The sequence below is a fragment of the Thermobia domestica genome, chromosome 4 (assembly GCF_964235325.1).
Source record: "Thermobia domestica chromosome 4, izTheDome1.hap1.1, whole genome shotgun sequence".
Classification (NCBI taxonomy): domain Eukaryota; kingdom Metazoa; phylum Arthropoda; class Insecta; order Zygentoma; family Lepismatidae; genus Thermobia; species Thermobia domestica.
The window spans coordinates 7,412,050-7,438,262 of record NC_137457.1 but is presented as its reverse complement, the minus strand read 5'-3'; the positions used below and the strand labels follow the sequence as shown (position 1 = coordinate 7,438,262).

At 33.2% G+C, this 26,213-nt stretch overlaps 1 protein-coding gene across 40 annotated transcripts in view; it reads right to left on the bottom strand.

Moving 5' to 3' along the window:
- LOC145683699 (uncharacterized) overlaps nucleotides 1-25,317 on the bottom strand; it is a 606,036-nt gene extending 580,719 nt beyond the window's left edge. For 18 of the 40 annotated variants that reach the window (XM_081755072.1, XM_081755094.1, XM_081755098.1 and 15 more), the window contains exons 1-2: nucleotides 25,046-25,308; nucleotides 17,925-17,994 (exon numbers count right to left, since the gene is read on the bottom strand). In XM_081755072.1, coding sequence (XP_081611198.1) covers nucleotides 17,925-17,994; nucleotides 25,046-25,162 — 187 coding nt within the window. In that variant the 5' untranslated portion in view covers nucleotides 25,163-25,308. Of the gene's footprint in view, nucleotides 1-17,924; nucleotides 17,995-25,045 lie in introns of all 40 variants that reach the window. The other 22 variants (XM_081755097.1, XM_081755096.1, XM_081755103.1 and 19 more) reach the window with 6 other exon arrangements.
- Nucleotides 25,318-26,213: the final 896 nt, after the last annotated feature.

The following is a 26,213-nucleotide window of genomic DNA, read 5'->3' as shown; positions in this document are numbered from 1 at the left end:
TACTCCTTCGAGTTGTCTGAACCGTTAAAAAAAAAATTTGACATGGTGTTTGGAGAGCACGTGCTGACACGGAAGGGTCCCACAAGTTGTCGCCAAAATCTGATTACTACATAGCACATCTGATATAGCATCATGAGAAATGGACATGAGCAAAATATAAGGTGCTATGAACAAGAAGAATAGGAGCTAGGGGAATTCAAAATTTGAATAGCCAAAAAATTATATCATAGAATTATGTACGTTTAAAATAAATATCTTTAAAACCGTTAAAGCAATCAAAATAAAACTTACTCAATATAATGACAGCAAAATACCATATCGAAAACCACAAACAGTATTGCCATAAGCGAAGCAGTGTTGCCAATTCAGCATAAAATTATTTTATTATAAAATGCACCAATACAAGTGTGCACAAATTTAACACTTTGAGCGCCAAGGGTCAAAATCAGAATTTTCCTCTTGGGACCAACTACGTATTTCCTGTTTTCCTTTATTTGGCCATGTGCATAAATTGTATGCACAAAAAGTTTTTACCTGTGGGCCATGTGCATATATTTTCTACACGATTCAGTGTAGAGATTATAGGCTTGTGTAGAGATTTTCTATACAATTATCGTTGAAACAAATGTACAAATATTTAGTACTGGCCCCTGGGAACAGCATATAGCAATAGACCAATAATTACTCAAAAGTTGGTACCACAGCAGGGAATCAAAGTTCATTGTCTTTAGAAGCTGAATTGTAGTGCATTTCTGTTAAAATTACACTGTTGTGAGAAACATCTGCTTCGTGTAGTAAATCTTTCTCACCTCAATATGGCAAACGAGGACACAGTAAGAGATATTTTAGAAGGAATGGAAAGTGATATGAGTGATTTGAGCGAAGATTTATTTACTAACATCACTAATTCAGATGATCCTCCTTTTTCACCACCCAAAACTGTGTATGATTCTTCTAGGGTGATGAATATGAGATACCCTTAAGGCATGCCGGAAAAGAAGACATAAGGCAGAGAATGGTGAATCGATATTTAGTGGCCATCAATTGTGTGATTCCGAAATAGACCCAGAGGAGACCGAATCTGGGACTAGTTGCACAAAAGAAATTGTGTGGTATCCAGTATTTGGAAACTTGCACGAGTTCGAATGTGATTTTGATGGTGGTGTGACCGGCGTGGTTATTGATATTTTGCAAGGTACAAAAGACGTGCTATAGTACTATGAGCTATTTGTTGATGACTCAGTATTGGACTTAATTAAACTGAAACGAACAGATACGCAGATCAATGTATTACTTCTCACATTGAAAACGAAACGTCAACTGATCATGTACGATTGTCTATGTAGTATGATACAGATATGAGTGTAATACTCCAGATTTTAGGTTTGATTTTGTGGATGGGGTTGGATATAAAAGTAAATATTAGGAAATATTTATCTAAAAGTCCACTATATGAAAACAATATTAGTAAGTGTATGCCTCGAAACCGGTTTGAACTACTACTTAGTATCTTTCATTTCTCTGATAACGAATCAGTGGAAAACAAATCTAACTGAATGCATAAGATCAATCCCCTTGTTGCCATGCTGAATGAAAAATTCAAGACTGTGTACGAGACAATGGACAGTTTTGAGGAAGACTTAGTTTCAAGCAGTACATGCGAGGTAAGAGACAAATACGGGCTGAAATTATTCATTCTTTGCGTCAAGGGTGGATCTACTTGGTACGTAAAGCTCTACGGAGGAAAGGATGCCAAATCATCAAAGCAAGCTATGCCAACGAAGATAGTAATGGAAATGATGAGTCCATTATTGAATGCCGGTAGAACGTTGTTCATAGACAATTTTTACAAAAGTGTTGTTTTGACTAACGAACTCAATGACAATCAAACACATTTGATAAGAACCTTAGGAAGAAACGGAAAGGTAATCCAAAACCTGTAGTTTCAGCGAAACTCCAAAAAGGTGAAATGATCACTCTGCAAAGCAATATCAATGTGATCGTTGGGAAGTGGAGGGATTAGCGTGATGTTTTATTTGTTTCCACCAAATACGTGCTAAGCATGACAGAAGTTACATACAAGCACAACAAAAACACAACAACAAAAATACCATCTACGATTTTGGAATAGAATGAAGCAAAAATCGTATATTGATGTATCCGACCAGATGGCTTCTTATGGAACAACAACCCAGAAGGGAGTGAAGACACAGTTCATTCAGATGCATGCGCGCGGACTACGTTGGTGCTCCGGGGCTCAGACACTCACACAAATAATCTTGTGGGAGCGCCGAACCCACAAGATTTTTAGTTTGGACCCGGGTTTGAAGCCGTTTCTATTGCGTTTATGTCAGCCTTTTTACCACAGAGCTGTCAGCCTTTTTACCGTGGCGCTAGGGCGAGCCCCAAATTACATTTATATTACCGGTATATTTTACTTTATCACAGAATAGTCCTTTATGAGATAAGGGCTATAAGATTTAACTAAAAATAAATCAAATCAGACATAGAGACTTCCCTGAAAACACATAACACGTCCTGGCATTGATATACATCCACATAAATTTTGGAAAGTCGGCGCCGTTGTTCCGATGGGCAACTTACTCGAAGAAAACACATTCTCCAAACATCAGGTAAGAAAAGACATTCTACAGAATGCTATACACCAAGCTGTCTCAGCGCTATGGAAGAGCGGATGCAGCGAAGCACTAAGCAAGTTTTAACTGTTTGTCGCGGATGTTCAGAAGGCAAAGCGACTAGTCAAGATTTTTTTAAAACACATTGTAACTGAAAAATTAAAAGCAATGGTGACATTTCCTGCTAACTCTGAGATAAACTGTGACCTGTTCTTATATTTTCTTAAGAGAAAATCTTCGTTATCTCTTCGTTTATAGAAAATAAGAATGAACATTTAGAAAAAAATATACTTTTCGAAATGTTATCTGCAAACACTTTGTAATTTCGAGCAGTATAAGAAGTTATTTAGCAAAACTTTTGAAATAAATTTATCGTAAATTTCAATAACATGAAAATTTACTTCGCAATTTTATCCCAGGGGTCATGTGTATATAATTTATCCACACTCGTATTTTCGCAAAAAATTATCATAAACTATAGTCAAGTGTATCGAACAACAACAAAATTAATATTTTTTAAGAAACAAAGAAGAAAATAAACTGACTCGAAACAGGAAAAAATGAAATATATGCCTTGGCCCCTTGGAGAAAACCAGTGTGCATAAGATATATGCAATGGCCCCCAGGAACAGACCAAGTGTGCATAAAATATATGCACATGGCGCTTAAAGTGTTAAAATTCATTTTTATCACTGAACATAACAGTGAAGTGTAGTGGTACAGTGTTGCACACTGTTGCAGCTACATATGCTGAAAATGTACAATGGAGAAGTGTGATATGTCGGAACAAAAGGTGGTAAAGGAATGCATTAGAAAAAAGTGTAGATTTTGAAATATACTTCTGTAGCCCCGATGAATAAACAGACAACTCGCGAAAACAAAATGATACACGCGAGGAAAGAAATACGTGTTTTATAATTCTGTAAACTGATTCTTCAGGTCATCTAATGAATATTTGGAAGAGTACTTTCTTGGTTTGTGTCTTTAGTGTTAAGTGACATTTTTTTCAGTTCCTCTCTTACATACCATATGCTTATGTTTGTACACTGTAATATTACCATATTCACATTAGAAATATGATTATTTTACTACTACTTTATTTCGTTTATAGTCGGACCGGATAACGGTGTGGTCTAAAAGGTTAGACAACCGACATATTAGACATCGTGGGTTCCAATCCCGCCTCGGACATGTTTTTATTGTACTTTTCAACTTACATTTCATTGTTATCTTTCTCTTTTATAGTGATTTGGATCCCACTTTGCACTCATATAGCTTCGGAGCTGATACAGGACGTAAAAATGGCATCACTCAATTTCGTTTTTGAAATGCATCAATAGTTTGTGACACTGCTGACATTTTGCTATATTCTACTATTTGTGTTATGCATATGAACTAAATTCAGAGTATTAGACCCAGATTCCTTTGTTACCATCTGTTGCCACATATCAGACTTCTTCATTGTACATGTTCAGCACACGTAGCTCAAATAGTGTGCAACACTGTACCACTACACTTCACTCTTATGTTTAGTTATAATAGTGCATTTTAAATCTATGCATACTTGTATATGGTGCTATTTGAAACAAAATATTTTATGCTGAGTTGGCAACACTGCTTCACCTATGGCAACACTGTTTATGGTTTCCGATAGGACATTTTGTTCTCATTATATTGTACAACTTTTATTTTCATTGGTTTAAAGGTTTTCAAGATATTTACTTTAAACTTACATAATTCCATGATATAATTCTTTGGATATTCAAATTTTGAATCTCCCTAGCTCCTATTCTTCTGGCCGATAGCACCTTAAACTTTGCTGATTTTCATTACTCATGATGCTCTATGAGATGTGCTATGTGGCAATTAGATTTTAGCGATAACTTGTGGGACCTTCCCGTGTGAGTTTAGTAAAGTGTTGCATATCCCGATTGGTTATACCATTGAGGACTCGTAACCGAAAAAGTGGTTTAAAATATACCTGTACCGTTCTTCACTAAATTTGACATGGTGATTCGATGGCACGTGGTGGGTATCGTAAGAGGTCGCAAGTCCCGATCGGACATACCATTGAGAAATAATCACGGAGAATCTGGATCTTCTCCAAATCTGACGTGGTTGTTTGAGAATTCGCATTGGGAGTTGTAAGCGGTCGAATTCCAGATCGGACATACTATTTAGAAATGATCACCGAAGAACGAGATGCCTATAGATTTAACATTGAAAAAGCATACGGTGGGCGAATTCTGATTTTAAACAATGGAATATCGAAATTTCTGTATTAGAAATAAAGTGGAACCCTTTTTCGTTGTGTTCTGCCAACACAAGTTTTTCAAAGTGAAGCTCTTCTTTACTTGACGCAGGCGTTAGTTTGTCCTAATACTCCTCCCAGAAACCTCGACTGTTCTAAACCAAATTTAACATGATGATTTGAGAGCGCGCTCTCAGTGTCTTATGAGGTCTCATGTTCCGATCCCATTGAGGAACAAAATTACGGGAAAAAGAATCAAAATTATCTTTTACCGTACAAGAGGAAAATATCTCCTACACATCTTTCAAGAAGGCAATCTTGTACTTTGTCACGAAATTAGGGGACTCCGGAAAAATGAATATCCCCTAAAAATTTTCAAGAAGATTGGCATCTATTTTTTGGTAACTCAAAGTGTGCCATTCTACGCAATCAGAAGACACATGGTTCAATAAAATAAGTCTCATTCAACGAGAATGAAAGAAGAATAAAACAACATAGCTTTGGGGTTGGACAAGGAAATGTATCATGACCATTAATGGGTGATTTGTATGAACTTAAAAATGATAAACTGTCTCCTTGGACAGCAAAGTGACCACACCAAATATTCTTGGATTTTGTACATCCGCGTTGGCTCTCAAAATTCACTAGTTTGGAAGAATAATGTCACTTATGATCCCTGTGTTGAACAATACAAAAACATCTTTCTTTCAATACGATCAAGCTAGGTCTTATGAAACAGTTTGTAAGTTGTTTTGATAAGGGCAGATCATGCTTTGCAGATATAGGGAACACACTGCCTCACTTGAGTACGGAAAGAAATAAAACAGGAAGATATGACGCTTCATAAATAAGACTACTAATTAAGGATTCTACCTTGGTAGATTTGATGAATGAGGCCAAGCGAAAGCCTGGACTTTATTTTCTAGTTGGTGGAAATAGTTATGAAAATGGAAAGCTGAAAACTGCATTGATTTGGTAAACGAGATATTTAATACTTTCAAATCCCATGGGTGTAATTTGAGTATTAAGGTATACTATTTGGGTAGCCACTTAGACCGTTTTCCTGAAAATTTAGAAGGTACTAGTAAGGCACAATGTGAAAAGTTTACAAAAATATTAAAACTATGGAAAACCGCTACTAAGCAAGATGTGATATGAAAATGATGGCATATTACTAATAGAGCTCAGAATGGGACTGTTCCAAAATATATTCAGAAATGTCACGGAATTAGAATTTTTAATACCTTAGGATTTTGAAACGTGGAATTTGGATAGGGCATATGCTAGTTCCTAAGTGAAATCATGACCCGACTACGTTAGTTCCCATAGTTTTGGAACTATGGATCTTTGAAGTTCATTTTTTCATGTTTTTGGCAGTCTGTAACTCCGAAAGGAAGCATTTGTGCACACAGGCTGGTCTAAACTTTTTGTCACCTCCAAAACGTTGTCGGTGTTGCTTTGAAACAACCTGTTTTCTGGAGATACTTATCTATTGCAGAAAAATGCTTCTCTCCACCTGTTATAATTTTCACTCTGTAACAAGTAGCAATAATACAAGAGGACTTATTGGATTTCCATCACTTGTTGTTTTATTGGAGAAATTGGAGTGCAGATGGAATATATTCATTGAACTCTTAAGTGACTGCAAAAGAAACCTGATTCTCGTACACTGCTAAGATCTTAACTGTTCAGCAATCAACGTTAAATTCCAAAGTTTAATTTCTTTCCCTTCCAGATTTAGTACATAAATTAAAGAGGAAATGGAAGATAATTTTAGGGCGTAGGAAAAAGTCTTTCGTTATGTATTACAGGTTTTATTCCATAGCGATCAAGAAGTGTTCATACTTTGCATCTGGCAATTTTAGTAGAAGGTTAAAGGAAGAGATTATACCTATTCGTAGAATGCTTGATTGACTCCAAAAATCCTTTTCGCGTTATCTATTATCGTTTCCGCCCTATGTAGTTTAATGTTAAAACCGGAAGTTAAACTGAATTTCAGTAACCTCCAGTTTTAGAAAACAGATAAGAAGCGTTTCTTTCTATCTATTAGCATTTTACTCTAGCGATAAACGTTATGACAAAAAAAAATCATTAATTTCTACAACTTCTGTTTTTGATATCGTGTCCAAAGCATGATTTACTTCTTAACCCTTGACTCACTACGTTTTGACAAAATTTGGTGATAATTGATCAAATTATTCTTGAGATTTATTTGTCTCTCGGACGGATGAGCGGACACAGTGAACATTTGAAAGTATTTTAGTAAGCAAATTAAAATATATATATATATAGTTCAGGTAAAAATAAATCAGTTTGGTGGATATTACGAGAGGTGCCTAATAGAAAAGACCGCTATTTGATTGGAAAATGTAAATGATATAAGAAAAAAAATTATTGTGATAAGTTCATATCTTGGCAATTTTTCGACGTATTCAGAATAAACCTCTAGACATTTCTTGTGAGGTGACGCAAGCTTCCATCTACCCTTTGTGTTAAAAACTGCCACCTGAATGTGAATGCAGTTCAGAAGTAATGTCTAGAGTATTTGACTGTCTTTGAAACTCTTCGATGCAAGGGACATTTTCAGGTGAAGAAAAGAAAAGAAAGTCGGGTTGTAAAGCGGATGAATAAATAGTTCTCCTAGAAATCTTTAATTTTCGTAAGTCTACAAGAAGCTTTGTGTGTTGAGGCGTTATTATGGGTCAGGAGAATTCTACGTATAGCGTAGTATCCCGATCCCAATTGATTTTGTTTTTGCTATTCTGCTTGTCAGGCGGCATATATATTTGTCAGTATTAATTTTGGATTAGTATATTTTACAGATATGTGACGATCGTCATATTGTATTAGTATCTTTATTAGTTACAAAAAGGTCATATCAGAATTTGTGCCAGTTGTCATATTGGAATAGTGTCATGAACATAGAATAAAAGCTATGAGATTTTTATGGTTGCGAAACAACATTAATATCTTCATTACACAATAACATTTACAGATATATGAAGGTTTCAATATTGCATCAGTATTTTCACCAGACAATGAAATTACAGATATATAACGATTACGATTCTGTATTAGTATCTTTATCAGAAGATAAGAAACTAAAATATTATGACCTTTTGATATTGCATACATTCATCAGAGGTAAAGTGTTTTCTACTTTTCGTAGAAAGAGGAAAACTATATAGACATATTTCATAAGAATTATAATATAGGGCTGTAAAATGGGTACAAAAATTATATTTATATAAAATCATGTACACAAAGTTAAGATGTGTTTTCTGTCAATATTGGATTGTCCAGTGCTATCGTGATGTCATCTGAGATATGACATATGTTGCTACTTGATCTGTTCTTGAACTCCAGCTGCCATATTTGATATACTATAGACAAATGTTTGTATTCGTTTCATTTTAGTTTGGCGTCTACTTAAAAGAAATTAAAAGAATTTCGAGATTGGACCTATTAAGATTCCTACAGAAAGCAGGCTTCCAATGCGCGAATTCTTACACGAAAGGATTTTCAAGCCAACTTAATAGGTCAGTCTAAATAGATGCAAAATTATCATGTAATAAATGTACTTATGAAACAGAAAAAAAAGACATATATTCCCAAGAGTTATTTCTTCTCCCACTAGAAGAGGATACCAACCTAGTAAGGTTAATAGCCTGAAGTAATAGTCTACTATGAGTTGCGAAACAAAGAATTGAGTGTTTTGTATCAAGATCATTCAGTTCGTTGACAATACGGCACTACACTTCTTTGTATTAAAAGGTGAATTGTAATCGAATGTTTAATTTTAGATTACGTAGGTATAGATTAGAAAGCATTGTGTCCTTGAAAATTTTCACAGTTAGCTTCGTTACTAGAATTATTTTTATCATTCAATCTACTAAATAACCTTCATCTATAGTCAATCAAATATATTATGACACGTTAAAGAGTGTAAACATTCCATTTTATACAGGGTGTCCAATATACAATGCAACCCAGAATTAGGGCCAGTACAATCTTTGAACCTGAAGAGATACACAAATGTTGGTAATACCAAAATAAACCTTTGTTCATGCATTTTTTAAACTAGGAAGCAACGATTGAAGTGCACAAGGAACCATACAGTGTTACCAGATGTAACCGAAGGTGTAAATCAATTTTTTTTTACAAATCTCATTAATTGACTCATAACTCATACGTATGGATATTATGTCGTTAATTTTCAGTTTGTGTAGTTGGAGTAGCTTTTAAACTATGCAGCACAAAAAAATCTTTTTCACCGATAATCAATGGGATGAGGTCTGTGTAAGGAGTAACTAGGGAAATCGTAGTTTCATAACATTCTGAATTTGCAACACTGCGGATGTTTCAGTTTGCGAAGGGTGTGTTAAGGATTTGTCTATATTATGCATTTCCGGGAAACAACAAGAAAGGTACTTTAAAATTATCATTATAAGATTTTTGCTTACATGTACCCCGCAACACTGCTATTCATTTCTTTGAGGCTACTTAAAGCAAGAGGTATAAAAGAACAATCCTCGAACTATACAACAAATGGAAACAAACATTCCTAGTGCCATTGAGAACATTAAATTTTCTACTCTTCGTAAAGTTGCTGCCAACATGATGAAACGCGTGAACAAGTGTTTAAATCAAAACAGGGATACTTCCTCCATCTGCAGTAGAGTTAGTGATGGGTAAATTCCCGGGAAGATATTTTTCGGGAATCGTCCCTGGAAATATTCCCGGGGAGATTAGCAAAATGGGAATTTTTCCGGGAATTTATGTACAATCACTAAGAAAATTGCATTCTATTACTATATTATGATTTCAAAGTTAAATTTCTTTTTGTATCACAGTATATTATTACAGTTGTCACCAGAGGATTCTTTAAGGTATATTCTGAACGGTACTATGTTACTTTATTAATATTTTATTATATTTAGAGAGTACGTATAAATGTATATTTAATTACAATATGTTCTATGAAAGTAAATATGTGGAAAAAATTGTATAGTCCACATATTTTTACACCGCTAAACCGTTTAAATTTATAAGTAAGTGGGTTCTCTAAACTTATCTGACTTATCTTTATAATTTAGCACGTAACATTGTCACACACGACCTTTCTTATTACCCATTTCTCGAAATTTCATGCGTAAATTCACATTTAAGAGAAGTCCGATACCTCTTCAGAAATTCGAGTCAGAGAGAGGAGACAGACCGACGTCTATTACTAACGATGGTTCGAGGTGTATTAACCCTTTGGGGATCCTGGCATTTTGGGCTATTTTTTAGACTTTCAGTCAAGCAGCTACTGCATCGTCACTATTTATCCTAGGATCATGGTTGATACCTCATTCTCTTCAGAATAGAGCTGGCTTTCAAATGGTACTACTTGCATACCCATACCATATACCAGGAGAGAGAAAATTGATGTCGAAGGAAAAATTTTGAGGGGAAATTTTTTTTGTTCAACTTTGGGCCCCCCTGCCCCCTTCCTGTGTGAACGTAGAGACCTCCAAAAAAATCTGGTAAATAGTACTTGGTAAACTAAATGTGTGTACCAAATATCAAGTTTCTATCTTGAATAGTAAGGGCGGGAGAAATTTTATCAAAAATTCCCACAATGCCCCAAATTACCACAAAACACTATGATCTAAGGGAAAAAATTTCCTGAAACATCCCTAATTACCCTAGGGTCATATTTCGCCCATCATTCTCTTCAGAACAAAACTGCCTTTCAGACGGTATGACTCACGTGTCTCTATCATGTATGTAAAGGGGGAAAATCCCGAAAAAAAGGATTTTTGGGTCTAAAAATCCCTTTTTTCAACTTTTGACCCTCTGGACCCCCCTGTTTTTACGCAGAAATCAGAAAAAAACTTCTGGCAAATACTAATCGGTGAACTGAATGTTTGTGCAAAATTTCAATCTTCTACGTGAAAAAGTAGGCCCGCCAGAAAACATTTCCCTACCATGCCCCACTTTTACCCTATACAGAAGTATATTTGAATAAAAATTCACTGAGACGGCCCTAATTACCCTAGAATAATAATTCGACCGTCCTTCTCTTCAGAATGGAACTGCCTTTCAGACGGTATGACTCACGTGGTCCTATCATGTATGTGAGGCGGGAAAATGACGAAAAACGGGATTTTTTGGGTAAAAATATCCCTTTTTTCAACACTTTGCCCCTCTGGTTCCCCCCTGTTTTAGCACTGACATCGGAACAAAAAATCTGGTAAATACTACTCTGTGGACTGAATGTTTGTGCAAAATTTCAATCTTCTACGTTCAAAAATAAGCCCGCCAAAAAATATATATACCGACAATGCCCCATTTTTCCCTATATAGAAGTATATTTTTCAAAAAATCCCTGAGACGTCCCTAATTACCCTAGGATAATGATTCGACGGTCATTCTCTTTAGAATGGAACTGCCTTTCAGACGGTATGACTCACGTGTCCCCATCATGTATGTGAGGCGGGAAAATCCTGAAAAACGGGATTTTGGGGTAAAAATATCCCTTTTTTCAACCCTTTGCCCCTCTGGTTCCCCCCTGTTTTAGCACTGACATCGGAACAAAAAATCTGGTAAATACTACTCTGTGGACTGAATGTTTGTGCAAAATTTCAATCTTCTACGTGAAAAAAGAAGCCCGCCAAAAAATAATGAACATAGGGTTTATAAGGGAAAATTTCTATTTCAAAATTATGACGTCATCATCTCCTATGTCTGGACGCAGGACGGTCTGAAACCATACGTAATGTCTTCTACAATGTATCTGGACTTGAAAAACAAAAAAACCGGACGAGAAAGCTCAAATAGAAGAGAAATAACGCAATGTACGATGAAAAATGCGTATCGTACAAAATGTACGATAAGATCCCCAAACGGTTAATTGTATTTCATCTCTATTTCTACATAATTTCTACATTACTTTGTAAACTGGTTCTTTTTCATCATTTGTAGATTAGTACTTTGCTACATTTTAGTGGAAGTGGAAATGGAACTAATAAATCATATGATTTGTTATATTAAGTACAGTAAACGAATTTTATATTTTTTAACCTACGAATTATTTATAGCTTAGAAGGAAATCATAAATGAAAATAAAGTAATTAGACATACCGTTCTTATAATTTGGAAGATAAAATAAAGAAATGGAAATAAATTTCTTCCCGGGAATTTATATAAGGGAAAAACCGGGAATATTCACATCTTTTATATTCCTTCTCAGCGGGAATATTCCCACTGTCCATCACTAAGTAGAGTTGATAACACAGTTGGTGATAAGAGCAGAGTTGCCGGGTGCATGTAAATAAAAGTTTTATTATGATAATTTCAAAGTTTCTTTTTCATCGTTTTCAGAAATTGCATAATGTAAGCAGATCCTTAACACACCTTCTGATTCACTGAAACATCAACAGCGTTTCCAAATCAGAGTGCTAATTTATGGAAACTACAATTTCCCTAGTTTCCTCTTACAAAGGTCTCATCCAATTAGTTGTCGGTGGAAATGAAAAAAAAATATTTTTCTTGCTCCATAGTTTTCAATGTACTCCAACTAAACAAACTGAAAATTTACGACAGAACATCCATACGTATGAGTTATGAGTCAATTTACGGTTTTGTAAAAATAATTCATTTACACCTTTGGTTACATTGTTGTTTTCAGTGCACTTGAATCATTGCTTCCTAGTTTACAAATATATGCATGAAGAAACTTTTATATTGGTATAATCATTATTTGTGTATCGCTTCAGGTTCAAAAGTTCCACTTTGACAACTTCCGGGTTGCATTGTATATTGGAGACCTTGCAACTGTTTTATATATATGACAGAATATATATTCACAGCAACGTAAAATAACGTTTCCAAAGATACTTGCCACAAGTTGAGTACTGCACGTCAATAAACCTCTAATGACCTTCTATGAAGCAAACAGCTATATGATATACATGAAAAAACATATATATGTGGCTTAAGTACTACTCAATGAAATTAAACAATAATCGTAAATCACCTTTTAAGAAATATGTAGAACTTCTACACTGATGATTCTTGCAACTGAGTCTTGGAACATTAGTTTTCTAGTTTAATTTTACAAAATTTATAAACTCTGCTTTGCGTAAATAAGTCGCTCGATCCCTTACGTGTTTTCCATGTCTGACCTGAAAGCTAGGGTGTATGCCAATTGCGCACATAGGAAACACGATTCAAACCTTCTTGAAATTACTACATAGGTAATTTAAAAGATATGCCAAATATTTCATGATTTGATAGTTGAAACAACAAACATAATTATTTCTGTTGTATTTAAATCTAGAGTCACTTTTCTAAAAATTTAATCTGTTCAAATAAAGTGTCGAAGTTTCCTGACTCAGGTTTGTCAGGATATGTTCTCAGGGCCGGTGCGAGGGTAATTAATGCATAACACACAAAAATTTAAGTAGAAGAAAGTGTAATAAGTATCACATCAAGAATATATACAGATAAAGTCTCACCTTAAGACTACGTTCAACATAGCACCAAGTATAATTACACATAACGAAGTTTCAATGTGCCCTGTACAAAAAAATCTTCCTTTTTGGATAGTCACCATCTGAGCGCAGCAGACTTAAGAATAGAAATATATTCAGCAAGGAGTTTTTTCATCGCACTAAAAATATCACAGTCTTAACGTACAAGTTCTGAAGTGTATGCTGAATCCGCAAGAACCTTTTACCCAAGCTAATCTACTTCGTCAAGAACAATAAAGAAGCATATATTCGTGTATTGTTACGAAAGTGTTAGAAATTTCCAGCATTAATTCTTGTAATTTTGACACGTCCCAACTTTTGCAATGTTGTTTATGCAAAGCAGCATTTGCAGTTTTTCAGCATGTAATAAGCGCCACAAATAGAGTGACTTGCATATCTTAGAATACAGATACTGACACTACCGCATTTTCCACAGATATGAACACCTTGATTTGTTTGTCAGTTTGTTTGGTTAGGAACCGATATGAGGATACCTGCTTTATTTCAGGCGTGAAATAGTTCTCCCAGAGATAGTTGCCTGTAATAAAAAATAAACATCTAGAGCAGCGTTTCCCAACCGGTATACCCCGGCACACTGGTGTGCCGCGAATGGACCGCTGGTGTGCCGCGAATGGACCGCTGGTGTGCCGCGAGGAAATCGAAACAAAATTATTAATTCTATAGCAACCAAATTGGAAGACATAGGAAAAAATGTATATTTTTGTATTTCACATTACTATGAATTTCTACCATGGAAAACATTACTGTAATTGTAATATATTATTCTACATGTATTACTGTGTAGCAGACAGTATTTCGGCTCGTACATATTTCCACGGTTAGCTGTTATGTTATGCTTCAATTAAGAGTCATACTAACACCGAGAAATGGAAGCACTTGTACGGTACGCGTCAAGTGAACGTTCGTAGAACACTCATTCGCATTTGAATGACAAAACAACAGTTTGTTCAACAGCTGTGTTTTGTCTTCGACGTATCGCAAGCTGTGTGATTGCAATAATATGCAACGGTTTCAGTTAAAACAGCAAAGTTAACAGTACAAGACATTTGTTTGTTCGTTCGTTATTTAGTGATCTTCGTTCTTAGTGAAAGGTTGGATACAGTATTCGAAAAATAAAGCGTATTTTTAAAAATCTGTGTCCTATATTTCATTGCAATTGTTTTCTATTTTAAAATTAAAATAAAAAATAAGCATAATGAATTAGCATAGCGTAAAACCAGTGATCGAGCTTTCATCTCTGTGAGAAGATGATCAGTAATCACACAAAAAAATACCATCGTAAATTATATTAGCAAATATTATTATTATTATTATTATTATTAATAATAATAATAATAATAATAATAATAATAATAATAATAATAATAATAATAATAATAATAATAATAATAATAATAATGAGTGTGCCGCGAGAATTACACCCTTAGTGTATCGCAAGTTGAAAAAGGTTGGGAAACGCTGTCCTAGAGCAACAGTCCCCAGTGAATCAGAAACTACTAGTCGGCTGGTAGAACTTATGTATGTGGGGTGGTGTGTGGTCAGAATATCAGCTTTTGGACTTCACCGACATGACCTTCACTAGATCATATCAGTATCCCAGTTCATTTCAGAGTTCCATAGTATTTGCAACGTTACGTTTCAGATAAAACACGTACTTCACACCGTGCCGTTTAAGGTGGGCCAGGCATATCAACATTCTCTGCTCCGTGTGGAAGTTTAGCGGGTTTTGTGGCACTCACTACGTGTTCTACTGGAGTATATCAAAACATAACCGTAGAATATGTTGAAAATTTTATACGATGATCAACATTGATTCGATCTGTCATACGAAAGACCTGGCATATGGTCATGACATTATATTCGCTTTGAGCTTTTACTTAAGGCGCAGCGAGCCGAAAATTCACAAGATTCAAAAGAACTTCCAATGTTGCGATGTTTGTCCAATTTTCTCTACACACATAATTTTATTCTGAATGTCACTTGATTTCTGTCCTTTTGTTCTCAAGAAGCAAACAAAACTTCTATGTGCTTTATGAGTAGACAAGTAACGCACGTGCCATACTTGCTCAGTAGTTCACGTTTTGTCCGCTGGAATTCCTCGTTATGAAACAAGTGCTATCAAGTGCTAGAATCAAAGAATTTCTTCTCCAATTTTCCCATCCCAGATCAGTATAATATTTCCTGAGCAAAACGTTGAACATTATTTATTGATCTACCTTCATACGTGTCGCTAGGCTTGACGAAGTTTGTGTCAAAATTCAATCTCAACTTTTTTTAAAAATAATATTCAGTTTACAATATCTTACCAACTGTGTCTACAGCTATGTTGTTAATTAACAAATATAAATAATGATATAATAATGATAACTCACAAGTTGAAAATAGTTTGGTAGAAAGTGATGATTGCCTCGTATGATGAGCTTATTCCGCAAAATATACGGAAACTAGATTTAGAGGCCGTTCAAAAATTTTGCGGCTCCTGACCCAACAACTAACTATTGACCAAGATCGCAATCTTTTGTTCCTTTTTTGATCATTCCTGAAATTCGTGTTCAGAAAATAAGAACACCATACTGAGGTAAGTGGTAGTTTTGCTTTAGCTACAGTATATGTATTTATCGGGATATAAGGCGTACAAGAAAATTTGGAATTGAATGAATAACACTGATTTTTTTTTTTTTTTTTGGTTTAGAACCACAAAATTTTTGAACGGTCCCTAAATCGAGATTTCATTTTTTTGCAGAATAAGCGCATCATATTGAGTTAAGTAGTAGTTTTGATTTGGCTGCACTATATGTAGTTCTCAAGATATAAGGCGTACAAGAAAATGTTTCATTGAATGAAATATATTGGATTTTTTGGAGCAGGAGCCACAAAAGTTTTGAGTGGCCCTTACATCAAGATTCCGTATTTTTTGCGGAGTAATGACATCATAGTGAGTTAAGTGGTAGTTTTGGTTGGCCTATACTATGTGTAGTTCTCCAGATAGAGGCGTACAAGAAAATATTTGATTGAATGAAATATATTGGGTTTTTTGGATGAGGGACCATAAAAATTTTGAACAGACCCTAAATCGAGCTTCCATATTTTTTTGCTCAATAAGCACATCATACTGTCAATTGGTAGGTTTGGTTTGGCTATATTCTCCAGATATAAGGCTTACAAGAAAATTTATAATTGAATGACAAACGTTGCATTTTTTGGAGCAGGGCCTACAAAAATTTTAAACGGTCCCTAAATCGAGTTTTCGTTTTTTTTTTTTTTTTTTTTTTTTACGGAATAAGCACATCATACTGAGTTAAGTTGTAGTTTTGGTTTGGCTTTATCATATGTGGTTCTACAGATATAAGGCCTACAAGATAATTTCTGCCTGAAATATATTGGATCTTTTGATCCAAAGAGGAGGAATAAAAACATACATTACTAAGTTTTTGCCCCACTTCAGAATGCTTTCCTAAATTTTATTCTAAAACATCTCAAGTGAAGAAGGCATTAAAAGATAAACAAATGCATGCAACCGGAAAGAAGAAGTTAAAACTCAAGAATTGGAAGGTAGAAGCATGTGTATAGATTGTGGCTTTATATATGTCAAGCGTCAACTTTGCAAAAGAGGATAAAACTAGTTATGTAGGTAAGGTACCATATGAAATAATATTTAAAACGGTGGAAGAAAAAAGAGTATATTGAAGGTTATTCCGTTAAGGCATTATGTTATGCTTGGACATTTTATGGTACATGTACGAAATACCATAGGAAAGGCCACGATTGAAACATACGAGCCAAGACATACAAGACGTAAGGATGGAAAACTAAATGGAAATAAAAAAAGAAGTATGGCTTAGAATAGCGAAGAGTTTAAAGAAACGTTAGTACAATAGAAAGATTAATGATTACTTGAGAGAAATTTCACCACAACAAAAATAACCCAAAATTAGAACGTAAGTCTAATAATATATGCTAGAAGTTATAACTACCAGGGTTTTCTAGAACTTTGTTTTAAAATATTATGATGGGGTGCACTGTACAAGTCGCCAAAATAGCCAAGAACTTTATTTCCTGTACAATATAAAATTGGACAAGTGATTCGTTCAGATAATGACATTTTGTAGCTGTTTACTTTCTAAAATGATCTTATTATTGTTTCTTATTTACAAAAATATATATAAAAAATAGTATTTATGATAGTCTTAATACAAAAGAGAAACAACAGCAAATTCCAACTATTGTATAAGACCAATGTTCGATATTTTAGTTTTAAACATCAAACTTCCAAAACTGGCATGTTATATTTAATTTACTGCATATGCAAATATGTTCGTTGTTCTTTGACTTTTACCGACAATATTAACCCATACGAAATTCATGTAACAGATGCCGTAAAAGTATGTCAATAACAGGATCATCATTCAGTGTCGCCCACTGAAACATTATATTAGACAAGAAACACTTCGTAATTTTAAAAATAAGAAAAATGTAAAATGAGAAGTAGGTACTTACCTAATGAATCATGTTCTGGTGTCGGTTGTCTTGAAGCTACAGAAGCACTTTCCACAACGTATCCGGGCAACTAACGAAATAAGAATATAATTAGAACATTGTTCCGCAATTAGCACGTTGTTGAAAGTTTCAATTTTTATATTATTATTATTATTATTATTATTATTATTATTATTATTATTATTATTATTATTATTATTATTATTATTATTATTATTATTATTATTAAATTTATTATTTTTATCAGATACCAGGTAGTTACACCAATCAAATACTTCAAGTTAGGAGCAACAGTACCCAAAATAGTGAAGTCATATCTAAATCTTGCATTTAAACACCAGGTTTCAGATTCCTGGTTAGATTCAGCATAGTTTCATACGTTCTCCGTGGAAGCAAACATCTATTCGAATATTTTTTTTTAATTTGAAACAATTTTTTCCTTCCCTTGGAGAACAAAATCTGCTTTATGGTCTTGATGGTTGAAACATCGTCAAATGCAATTCTGTTTGGATGAGGGTGGTGTTAAATGGTACAGAACTGGCAACGAAATTCTATTATATTTTGTTGACAAATGTCTCACTAGTAAACCTTGCGAGGTCGAAATTGATTGTGTTAACCAACCTTGGCAGCGAAGTGGAGAATATCAGAACACGAACGTAAGCAAAATGTAAAATACTTCCGTCGATAAAGACGGGCGCTACGACTAAAAATTTGATTGATCAGAGTAAACCAGAACAGTGTGTTTCAAGTCTGAAAATTTAAATGTGTTTGTAAAACGGTAAAGGGATACAAAACAAAAACATATTAATAGAGAACGGGAGAAAGCAGACATGTATTAGAGGATAGGCATGTCAGGGCCGCCATCTTGAAATCGGCCACCCTATATCTAGCTCGATTGTTTTAAATAGAAAGGAGGTAATTGTAATATATCAAACCAGGATAGAATTTTATGAGAAATACAATGGTAAAATGTACGTTGTCATCTAATGAAATGAAGATGGGACGATCATAAACTTTAATGCGAACCAATGCAAGAGAGATAACGTTCCAAAATGGATTGTTACAAACAATTATTGCAAACGTATACGAAACTGCTTGTTTGGTACACGTTGATTACAATAACATGGTCTCACTTTCACCTTCAACACACAAGACACTACTTTGCTGCAGTTTTTCATAGACAATTGTATAAAGTTCAACTTAAACTTCTTTTGAAAGGGAATGTTCAATATTTGTATTCGCTCACAAGTTTATTTGAAGTATATATATCAGGAGTATGGGTGCCAAAGTTAGGAACACATAAACAATAATTGGCTAGTCTTTGATGTATTTTGCTACGTATGCGATACATAAAGAGGAAAATCTAGCAATTGTTGTTACAATTGGCTACAAAGATATTCATCGCCTTATTATTTTAATTTTCAAAAAAAAATATGCACATGAAATTACATAATTTTGTTCAAGTCAATACGATCTTTCATTAATACTTACTCATCTTTATGTATTATGGTAATAAGGAAAAAATAATGTTTTAGAGTTAATAATTATGTTAGAAAAAATCTCATCAACACCATTTCTACTGTCATCTTGCTCCTGCCAAAACGAATTGCTTGCTAGGGTATGAGTTTAACCTCAATAAGTGAGATAGTTATCGTAGAGTATCATTTACTTTTTTACTAATTAGTTAGTTTTCAATTTTATAGAGAACTAAGTATGAGCAATTAAACTCATGCATACCATTTTGTTGAGATAAGTAAGATCAAGTAATAGGAATAATAACTTATCATTAAACTCTTTCTATGTTTATCATTAAACTCTTTCTGGACAACGGCATGTTATACATTATTAATACTTTAATTACGCTGTTAAGAACGTCAAATGTTTATAAGAATGAACTCAAATTTTTTTGTAGCATTCAAATAAATAATGTATCTATTTATTTCAGTTTAACATCCAATGTTTATACCATGAGGATAAGGGAAGGAATCCTTATCGAAGAATCGATGAAATGAGATGTACAAGAGAACGAGAGAACTCAGAGAGTACCGATGGACATGCCGTTGTCCACCACAAACTTACATATCCCTGATCGAACCGGTAACCCCACGCACCAGAGGTAGTGTTCTAAACTTTGGTTCTAAAGATGTATTGCGTCATTATCTGATATGCAATATTAATATATTTGTCTCTATTATATAGGTTCGTGGAAGAATTCTTATTTAAAGGTTTTTTTTTTAAATTGTTTTATTTAATGTTTCAATGTCATCATTTCTTAAAACTGAAATAATTACATGTTTAATAATGTTGGATTCCTACGTCATTTTTCTACTGTAGAACAATTATTTACACGTGAATGTTGTTTATATTTTCCTTGAAATTTTTCTGAGCTTTAGAAATGTGACTTCAGTTATTTCGTCTTCAAGCATAATAAAATTTCCCTCAATGTTCCCCCTAAATGATTATATATAAATTTAATATCACTCATATTAAATTAGATTGCTAAATGTTAAACGAAATTTTAGCTAAGAATGAAATTTGATTTTCATAAAGAAGATAATTTTGGAAAGATTTGACGAAGAGAGCAGTTTAATCAAACCAATTAATTTGTAGATTATTTTTTAAAAGCAGAAAGAATAAGTCCCCATAAAAATTAAAGTGCAAGGAAAACAGTCAATGTAAGTGTGCAACGCTGTTAAATCTGGGAAATGTATTTCCTAAAAATGGTCAAGGCGGCATAGAAGTAGAGCATTCACCTCTGGTGCGAGGTGTCCCTGGTCCGATCCTAGCTCGTGACAAGTGAGAATTGGGGTGAATAAATACCACATGCGTGGGTTTTCTCAGAGTTCTCCCGTTCCCTCCCACCTTCTTCATTGAACCGTTTTATTCATTTCTCATGATGACTGCCTCCTTTATTCTCTGGCATTATCCTGGGACGTAAAACTGAAAGATTTCATTTCGTTTCATATTTTGTAAGAGCAGACCAATATGGCCCTTACGAATTTCGGATATTTCAATTTGTAACGAAGTAGTCACCACTTCGTAAGTGAAAGGGAAAATTTCAAATTATTTTACATCCTAAGAAGTCTTTTTATTTTTCTTAATCTGGAAACGAAAGTATATCACATATTTTATTCTGTTAGTTGTACAGAAGAACTATTACATTATTATTAGTATTACCTAATTCGGAATAATACCATGAATAAAATTGCATATGATTGAAACAGGAGAGATAGGACAAGTGAATAATTTACTTGTTTACACTGGTTAACTCAAGTTTAAGAAACTACCTTAAGAAAAGGATGCATGTATTTTGAGGATCATGAAATTGGTAAAAGGCGCAACATCATAATAAAACTTGTGTGATGTCTTATACTTAGTATATGTAAACTTCAAACGCATGCATTGCATACGAAAAAAATATTAGTGGAAAGAGACGAAATATGAGCTCGAGGAAAAAATTGATGATCCAAAAAATTATCCAAAATTGAATCTGAAAGAAACTACATGTAATGTTATTAAATTATGTATGTAAGACATCAACAATATACTGGTAATTTTTAGAAAGTACAACATGTACATATTGCAGCACTATAGCATTATATTGTTGTATAGAGCATAGTAGACAATAGTTTATAATAAAATAGATAGAAGAAACTGCAAGTAATGAACGAAATGAGAAATAAATATAACTTATACTAAAATGATGATAAAAAAATACCTTAACCAAGAAAGTTTCTAAATGTGAAATAGGTGGCAACACAAAAACATAGTAAATATTAATACACATTGAAACTTGGTTATCCGAATATCAAAATTCAGGAAAAAAAATAGTGTTGAGCAATACTAAACAGCATTTCATTTTCACCTAGGGTGTTGCGCATTATATCGATTTAATAATTTTAGTTTAAAATACGAATTGTCAACTCAGAATTTCTATGTTTATAAAATTCTAATCTTCCTTTTCAGCACTGATCTCAAACTGGTTTTATGTTTTTATTTTTTTATTTATTTATTCATTTATTTTCTTTGTCCCTCCTTTCATGAAAGCTCAAAATCTCATGTTCTGTTACTTTTGAATCCCTGTTTATTCACGCTTTTTGTCTAACTCCTTCTATTATTTCAGATATAGTGAACTTCTCAAATATTTATTATTATTATTATTATTATTATTATTATTATTATTATTAATAATAATAATAATAATAATAATAATAATAATAATAATAGTAATAATAATAATAATAATAATAATAATAATAATAATAATAATAATAATAATAATAATAATAATAATAATCTGACCAATTTATGGTTTTTTAAAGCATGACTTCTGCATTCTATTATAATGTAATATTATTTTTACCACATTTGTTCTTAATTAAACGACAATTCTTTATCAATAGTTGTTTTGTGTGTGTACGATATGTAATGTAACACCCTTTTGCTTAAATATTCGTAATAGTTTTAGTTATGAATTTGATTTACTTCTATGTAATTATTTCATTTAGTAGATTGCTAAACGTGCGTGATCATAAGATTAAGAATTACTTATATAAATATTCCCAGTGTATTTGTTGAAATATAAAATATTAAAGCGCACTACTTGTTATATATTTAGGAATAATTTTATATTTAATATATGTATTTGCAAATGTATATGTTACTCTATCGTTTGACTATATTATGTGAACATGTTATTGGCTCGGGAGACCCTGGTTTCTCACCCTGTGTTTTCGATCACACATTAAGCTGTAGCCCCACGTCTTGTATGACCTCACCAAGGAACTGAATGCTGAACTCGAATGCAACGAAACGCAAAATTGAGTTTCTCCAAATTGTTGTTACTACATGTCTCACAATTGTGATTGTAAAACACGGTTCCGAAGCATGTTTCTGTTATTATAACTACAAAAATTAATGAAATTTACATTAAACCAGTTGTTCTTCAGGTACGATCAAAATTATCAACTATTATAATGAGATACATTCTTGTGCATGGATGCAGATATGAGTGGTGGACTAATGTCCAAGTTCCTTAATGTAAAAGAACATCTAGTTGATCGTAACCTTCATTCTTAAACTAGAATCTAAATCACTTGTCTTCGGTGAGATGTTTCCGTGTTCCATTCCTCGTGACAAACATTGCTCCTTTGAAGTTTTCAGAATTATCAAATATACCCTAGCTTCTGAGGAAGACCATGCAAACAAGCGATCAAGGAAATGTTAATAGCTCCAAGATTATTTTTTAGATTTTAAGTAAATTAACACATGTAATATTAAAATCGCATTTCTCTGTGATGCAAACGTGATATTCTTGAATACATAAGTGTGATCTAGTACTAATAAGAAGGCTTACATAATATTGATCTTGAAAAGTTACATCAATTTAAATTGAATAGAATGAGGAAACAAAATTCAAATTCTTCATCCTGAGAAAATGATATTCTCAAAGAAGGAAACAATAGAAGTTTTAGTACACTTTTCCTCAATAGCTACGATAAAAAATATTTTCAAAATTTTCGATTGGACTGAGGATCAATCCAAATATTACGGTTTACAGTATAACTGCCCTAAGTAGTGCTCTAACAACCCGTTCCCTCATTATCCACGTTATTTACTTTCTTGATACAATGCATACGCCTACATTATTAAGTGCAAACTTAAGAATATAATGTTTTCTATCCTTGCATTCACTATGTAACATGAATATTGAATAAATAACGGTAACAAACGACCATTTTAAGTTTCATATATATATATATATATATATATATATATATATATATATATATATATATATATCAAGGTATAGATTTGACTGAACTGATGCTTAGTTCTGCTAAACAGCTACACCATTTATGCTTTATTGATTTATGTGGAAAACTAATTTTTTATTGTTTTCTTTCAAATGAAATTGCATTTTCATTTTGTAAGCCTGCTGATTTGTTCGTCAAACTGATATAAATGTCCTTTGTTTTGTCAAAATTAGATAGTGATGTTTTTAATTTTAATATTTATAAATCAAAATTAAGTAATATAAAATTATGTATAATTTTATTTTTAGAAAGGTTCTGCAAATTTAACTAGATCTTGAGATGAAATCAGTATATTCGAATAATTAAACTTTCAGGACATTTTAAGAAAAACAGGAAAAAATATTAATGAATAGGTTAAAAATATAGTTTTCTTAAGTACTGAATGGCATTAACGAGAAATTAGAAAATTATGATATTTTGCACCCGCAAATCAAAGAGGAATTACTTCAAATTCGACATTTAATACTATATGTGAGTATAAAAAGACTACTACACTAAAAGTATTATTTTAACTGTAGTTTGTTAGAATTAAAAAAAAACAACAGTGTGTATTATAAGACAGCAAACTTAAATGTAGATACGCTGTAATACGTAATATTTTCCATAAGTAGAAGCATTGCATACATTTTCCGAGCAAAACAATATATTCACATTAAAAACAAACTATATATGTGTAATTTTTAAATGTAAATATATTGTTTTTTCTCAGAAAATAGTTAGTTTAAGTTTTAATATGCTGTAAATGTTATTTGCTTAATCTTTTACAAATTCCTAACAGTCTCCTAGGAGTTTAAAATTTACATTGAGCTACATGACACATGGATCCAAACACCCAGACTAGAATCCAAACCCAGTTCAGGAACTTCAGCTATTATGCCATAAAACGCAATTTGCACATTTAGTAAAGTTAATTTTATTACACAATTGTCCACTATTTATTTATATATACATTTGTTTAACTTCTGGGTATTATATGTAATTTGTTTTCACTAATTGTGTGTCACATTGGAAAATCCCTTGCTTCAGAATTTCTTGATCATCATTGGATCATTTTTATTGAAAACAAAAGCAAAGACCCAAGTGAATGTTTGACTAAATTTGATAGTAAATATTGTTTCGTTTAGTGTTATTCTTTAGTTTAATCATTATTAGGCAAAAGACACTTCCATACTTGCTAATCACAGTTCACATGAGTCACAAATCTGAAGATCAAAATTCGTAGTCCGTCAATCAAAGTGAATATTTATATAAATTGTGTAAATATTTATTTATAATTTATTATTAAATTAAAACAAATTTACATACCTGTAATCCTAAAATGAGAATTAATAATATGGAGATCTTCATCTCCATGGCCTTGTGTGGCCGAAAAGAACAGCGATTCTTGTCGCTGCCGATGTATAATGTAGGCAAAGAAATCATTGTTCGATAACTATTTTTATACCGTAATTAAGTGCCAATTCAGTTTTCCTCCGTGTATGGTGGATGAACGAACAAAATTGTTTCCCCGTCGGTTTATTGATACATTGTCTTTTGTGCTCAATATCTTCGCTATACTCTAACCAGCATCATTACCTTCCAATTATGGCGCAAGCCCAATGATTTTCCAACGAGACAGCTTGAGAGCAATGCAACGCTTCATTAATTCGAAAGAAAGTCCGCACTGGGATCAATAATACGCAATACATTTCATAACCTTGTCGAGTAGTTTGACGAGCAGACCACGTATTCTGACTTAAGTGTAATTTCGACCTTTAAAGACATGATTCGTAATGACTATTTTTCTTTTTTTGTTTTCTTTTCCTTCCATTTGAGAACAATGGCTGTTCAGCGCCACATTCACACGATAGCTAAATAACTATTCGTTGGTTCTTATAGTAACATTAGAGTTACAACTGTTGAACGTGATTTGGGATGTTTTCGTGTTTCATAATTATATGCCCCATTATTACTTTTGTTTTCCGGGGTATTTAGTGAATTTATTGATAAACTAAACGTGTTAAGTATTCCTTAATTACCCTGAATCTTCTTCTTTTTCTTTCCAAAGCGTACGGTTACGTATAAGTTGCAAGTAGTGATGCGTTGTCCATATCTTGATCATTTTGAAGACTCGCAAGAGATAGCAGATAGCTCAACGTATCAGAACATTAAATATATGCAGTAATGAACATGTAACGAGGCGAAACAATGAACATTTGAAAATACTAATGGAATTTGTTGATGTGTGCCAACATACAGTTTTAAAAGAAATATTACATTTGCTTCCTGAGTTACTACTGAGAAACTGGCTCAATCATACAATTTAAGTAGTAGATCCATTTCTCATATAGTTACGGTATTTCAAATAGTTAAACTCAACAAAATTAATTGCCACTCTTATGAACCATTACTTTTGTGCTCCTCGGTGGACTAGTGGACTATCTTTTGCCTTTGGTTCGCAATGTCCCAGATTCGATTCCTGGCAAAGGTTATT